Source organism: Phytophthora cinnamomi, assembly GCF_018691715.1.
Source record: "Phytophthora cinnamomi strain GKB4 chromosome Unknown Contig63, whole genome shotgun sequence".
Taxonomy (NCBI): domain Eukaryota; phylum Oomycota; class Peronosporomycetes; order Peronosporales; family Peronosporaceae; genus Phytophthora; species Phytophthora cinnamomi.
In genome coordinates, this window is record NW_027150996.1 from 961486 (window position 1) to 967334 (window position 5849).

The following is a 5849-nucleotide window of genomic DNA, read 5'->3' on the forward strand; positions in this document are numbered from 1 at the left end:
TGGAAATCTTCAAGCGGATTTATTCCGCGTCCGGCAGCGACCGCTTTGCCTAAAGCCTTCGGAAAAGAGAAATGTGATGAACTCCATCAAGTCTGTAAATGCGAGACGCATGCGGACAAGGAATTTCACAAGGTGGATGGGTAGTGGACACGCGTAATAAAGCGTGCACGTGCCTCTACATTAGGAAGTACGGCATTTGCGTGCACGTCGTATATCCATGGTGGTGTCCACTGTCCGGGCGTTAGTGCAGGAACCAGACAGTTTGTTAGGCCAAATCACAGACGCGCAGACCGCTCCTACTCTTCTTTTTCAGATGAATCTTCGCCAGATTCTCTGGGTCGGAGCCGATCCCTATCTCCACATGGTGGTGGTCAACAGGACTTGTCTGTATCTGATACCCCTGATTTTAACCCAGACGGAGACATAGAGACTGCAGCTGTTGGAATTTCGCCGCGGGAGACTCAGCCAGAACCCGCTAGTCCTGCAGCTTCAATAACATCGACTATTATTCTAGAATACGACGGGTACCAAGTCGATGCTGGATCCGTTCCTGCAGACCTTCATACTACTGCAGGCGAGAACGGCCCTACTGTGACTAGTAACGAGGTCAGCCCAGTCACATTAAGTGGAGAAGTGGAGCGTCCGCGCCGGAGGTCATCTCGCTCTAGAAAGCCCACACAACGTCCTGCGGAGTCAAGGCTGCAAAGCAAGAAGAGGACAAGGCTGTTGGATATATATTTCGGTTCAGTATTTTCCTGAGTATTTACCTTTTTTTTCTTCTTTGTTGGTCTTCTTTCCGGTCCTAACGCATGGGAGCTCTGCGCGCAGGTTATTTGGTTGAGTTGGACGCGAATGGGATACTCGGCTAGTTCAGGAAGGTGTTGCACGGGAACCGCTGGCGACGCAGCTAGTGCTGCGCTCGCAGTCGCTGCACGCGTCGCTGGTTCCCGTGTCGCTCTCGGCGTCGGCGCTGGAGACACGGCTGCAGGGACTGCAGTAGGCCGCCACGTCGCTGGGTAGGCGCCTGGACGCCGTGGACAAGACCTGTGCCTCTGGCACCGCCTCCACGGCGTCGCGTGCCGCAAGCCAGTACTTAATCTACCTGAACGAGGTTAAGTGCCGCCTGCAGCGCTGCTCACAGGCGCTCGTGGAGGCCGCGCGTTGGGGGCTAAACGTGCGCGCCTGCTTCGCGGCCGTGGAGGACCTGGCGATGCTGTCGCAGGCGCTCAAGGGGGACGGCGACGCCGACGGCTTGGTCGACCAAATGCACCTGGGACCGCAGGCAGACCATTGAGAGGTTCTGCGCGCAGATCGAGGCGGTAGTGCAGCCCCGCCTGACCACGAGGTGAGGGGGGGGGGTCTCGACGACGTGGCACCGCTGCGCTGGTGTCTGGGTATGCTGGCTAGCGTGGACAGAGCGCACCTGGTCAAAGCGAGTTCTGCAGGGCGAGGCCCACGCACGTGCATCGCCTGTGGTACGCGTACATCGAAGAGATACAGACGGGGGTGGAAGAGTAGGACGACGCGGAGGACTCCTTCGCCAGCTGAAGAAGCGCGCGTCCAAGAGCTCGACGCAGTTGTACTTCCTCATGAAGCGTCAGTTCGGCTGTACTGGAGTTCAGCCTGACGCATTTCGGCGTCGTGTTTGGCGTGGCTTTCATCTGGGGCCTGTCGTTTCTGGACTACGCGGCGTACATCGGCGTGGTGGGCGGAGTGGGCTGGTGTTCATGTCGACGTTGTTCTGGTCACGGTTGGCTTCACGGGCGCGATACCCGTGTAATCGATCGACCTCACCGCGTTCTACCGCGAACACGCGGCCCAAACGTATAACTCGCGGTGGTAGTATGTGACCGCGACGGTGGTGAAGATCCAGTACGTATTCTACCAGGAGCAAAACGAGCCTCGACTAGCAAGCATACCTACATAGTACTTCGAAGTACCAAATATTAGAATCAATCAACTAAACTTCGTTAAGAATTGCCTCGGGCTGGTGGTTCGCCGAACAAACGGAAACTGTCCAATGGCAACCGAAAATGTATTCCCAGTTACTTTTAATTGCTAGCCGTATATGGTTCTACATGCCCATGCACAGTTATTGCCGCACGTAGTGCGGCACGCTTGACATTCGTGATACGGTGAGTTCGTGGTACAGTGAGTTCGTGATATCATGAGTTGATGAAGGTACACGTATTGTGCGTTTCATTCGAAATTTCCGTGGTCGATTGGTTGAATCGACGGAGTCCAGTCGACCGGAAACCAACCAACCCCACAAAGGATTAAAAGATGAAGTGTGAGGAGTGGATCAATCAGATCCGAAGAAGTCGGTTCCGCATTCCGCATTCCGAAGACAGCACGCAGAGGGCACTGCTGCCACTACCAGGTCGCTCAACCCGTCCGCGCAGCATGAGATAGCATCCCCGTACACTGTGCATGCACGCACACAGCAGCTAGCGCCCACCGAAGACTCAGACCGCCCTCTCGATCTGCAATCCCCCCCAGAAGCCTCGCCTTCAGTCGAGCAAGCTTCTCCGTTGCGAGCCGAACCCGGAAGTCCAGCGTCAGGCATCTTAACTCCTTCCACAGCTACACCAAGGTTGCAATCGACCGAGCATGCTCAGCCATTTCCCGTCGTAGCAGCTAACTGCCAGAGTCTGGATGTCGCTGCTGAAGTCCCCTCCGCGCCACATGTCACCCCGCAAGATTCGCAACTAGAGGCTACAGACGGAGATGCTAGCCGGTCGCTGTCAAATTCTGCGACTGCCCAACGTTCAGGGGACGCACTTCCACCGCCGGGATCAATGCAGGATCTCTACCAACTTGTGGTACAGGCGATCATCAAAGAAACACTTGACCAGTGCGACCCATCCGGCAATATGCTGGAACCTGTCATCATGCAGCTCGATCAGTGAGATCATTTTGAAGCTGTGGGAAATATATGAAGGCACGTGCAGGGAAAAGAGACGGTGTTTAGTCTACAGAGTTGCCGAATGCGGGTGAATGGGTCAAGGTGATGCAATTTAACGTGAAAATACATGTAGTGGACTGCTCAAAGAACGATCAAGCATGAAATCAATGGTTGGTCAAGATGCGTGGACAGATGGTCACACTATTGATCTGCGAGTACGGCGTTGGAATCACTCGTGCCCAGGATTTAGATGCGTTCAAGGCCGCGTATATTCGCCCCGAGCAAGTAGAACGACCAGAAGCGATAGCAAAAGTCTCGTTGAGATACGTTGCAGCAAGCCTTCAAGATGTCTGGGCGGCGACGTTCCAAGGGGAGGCCGTGGTTTGGCGTATGTGGGGCAATCACACCACAAGAAACCTCAACCGTTCGAGATGGGAAACTGCCATCTTGGACCCCCACCTAGCTATGTTGCGAACCTACTTCGCCAGGCGGACTCAACCTTGGAAATTCACATAGCCACTGTAACTCAATCAGTGAATGTGGCTTTGATATGTGTCCAAGGATCTCTAGAATGTTATCAGCTGCTTCGTCGAGACTGGTAGGCACTAGGACAACGTCTCGAAGAGCACGAGTATCTCTTGAAAACTCGCAGATCCGTCATTGAAGGATTTCTGCGTGACATTACCCATCCGATCCGCGGTTTAGTTCAAGATTTATTGATCCAGCTTGAGAATTCTGCCGCCACCGATCACGTTTTCTGATCATCGTGATTTGTTGTGGTGGTCCGGGTACACACATGTTTCGTCGCTACGCAGAATTAGCTACATTGGGCTTTTTTATTTATCGTCTACGATTCTGACTCTAGGTCCGTAAGCTCTAATATACGGTATTGATTGCGTTCATTGGCACCACGTTGTGAGGAAACTCGACTCTCCACTGATAGCGGACCTACAGGATCAAAGTAGCCCTGGTTTCTCCTACCACAATTCTCAAATACTTTCGCCATGTCGAATCCTTCAACGCGACGGAATGTCTGGATGATAAAGGCAGTAGGTCGCGCTTACTCGCCTCAATTTAGCGGCGTTGGAAGGATCGCTTTACGTAGCCGAATAGAAACGCTATCGGGTTGAAGAATGGGAAATACGCCGGGAGAAAAATGGGAACGACACCGACACTTCGAAGACAGTGGACAATCTAACCATGTCTATGAATGGCAGCACCATCCAAGACCCACACTGAATTCCGCCCGGGATATTGCCGAACATGCCCCCGTGGTGAGTTCACAAACATTGCGTGGACTTCAGTCGGTCAACCGTGCCTTCAATATTGAAGTAATCAATGATTCCATGTACGTCAATGCATGCCAGGATAGAAACACGGGGCTACATCTCAAAATCACCTCTAATCGCGACAATCTTGCCACGAAGCGTATACCCTCGCTTGTGGATCATGCCGCGATTATCGAAAGAGGCCTCGTCTAGAAAAACTAGATTGATGTGACTCCAGTCCACATTGTTGAGTTCTTCGACGACGCAAAACACACCCACCTCCCTTATATGCATTGCCCGCCGTTCCAGGACGCTTCGTGAATGCTTCGCCCCACTGAACACTTCGATATCGAAATACGAAGGGCATTCTGAAATGCGTCTTGTGCCTCGTCGAGGTACGCGAGAGGATAGCCTTGGTAGTAGTCCAGCGGTCATGCACACTGCTCCGCCAAGAACGTCGTTTCCGAGGGAGTTCTAGAGCGTTGAAAGACTCGAAGTTGCTCGTAGATCTTGATCCAGTTGTCCACGGCACGCTCAGACTTGTTGAAGATGTGCCCCATGTGGCGCCGTGAGTAGCCGAGCTTGTAGTACGCGAATAGGCAGTGGTAGTCGGTGTTTTGGATGCGCATGCCGTCGCGTTACGTCTTCCTTCATCGTTCACTTCAACTTCTAGACTTCAACGTCGGGTGTGCACTTTGATTCGTCAATAACCAGGATTTATCTATTGATTTCTGCCAGTCATACGCTTTCGTCGATTTTGCGATGGGGGTTGGGGGAAGCTAAACCGACCAGGATTCGCAGGTTTAGCTGGATTCGACATTACTGTATGTGACACTAAGCACTCATTTGGGTGGCTCTATCCCTCCTCACGGGTGGATACTCCCAATCGGTACAAAGTGTGCTTTACGTAGGTAATTTTGGTGTATCGAGGATTAGTTTTAGTGGTACTTCTTGTTTGTTTGGTGGTGGAACACCGCCCTCGGACGCAGACCACTCCACGCCATTTGCATTGCTGCGGCTGCCGCTACCATCGTCGGTTACGGCGGTGTTAGTTGTAACGGGGTTACACGTACAAGTGGCTGCAAGCCATTTGTGAATTTAACAGATAGGTTATCTGTTAAACGTTTTGGATACTTCCTCACATTGGTGTAAGACACACCGATGGATACATTGAAGTGGACCACCACAGTGAGTGGTCCACACATACCCAAAGATCCTATTGGTAGAAAGCAGCATCTTTCTACCAATCAGAGTCATGCATATTAGCGGGGCTCTGACAGCCAGCCGCTGTCAACCCTTTCATAGATGATAAACAGTTTTTAGCAGAATTTAGAGGAAGATCAATTTACAAGCAATACAGTTCTCATTTTACCTTAAACTAGCTACTTGGAGTCTTGTCTAAGTTAACTTATATTTGTGTATTCAAATATAATTAACCTAAGTAATTACTAAGTACTTACGCTTCCTCATACACGTTGCGCAACGTGTAAGCTAAAATAGTGAGTCAAGTTAGACCCACTACACCTGGTAGTACTTTGTAGTCCGTCCAACGACCGACTGCTTGACGTTCGTACGCGGCGTACGAACGCGGAGCCGAGAACCACATGAGCACGGAGGTGCCCATGGAGAGCTCCAACACGCCTGCAACGCATGTTGCACGCGCTGACTGCCCCCAC

At 52.1% G+C, this 5849-nt stretch overlaps 1 protein-coding gene across 1 annotated transcript; it reads left to right on the forward strand.

The window, feature by feature from the left end:
- Positions 1-895: 895 nt before the first annotated feature.
- On the forward strand, positions 896-1294 carry IUM83_13305 (uncharacterized protein; the record flags this gene model as incomplete). The annotated part of the gene is made up of 2 exons (XM_067937970.1): positions 896-963; positions 1021-1294. 2 exons carry the CDS (start codon positions 896-898, stop codon positions 1292-1294), a joined length of 342 nt encoding a protein of 113 aa, XP_067786966.1.
- Positions 1295-5849: the final 4555 nt, after the last annotated feature.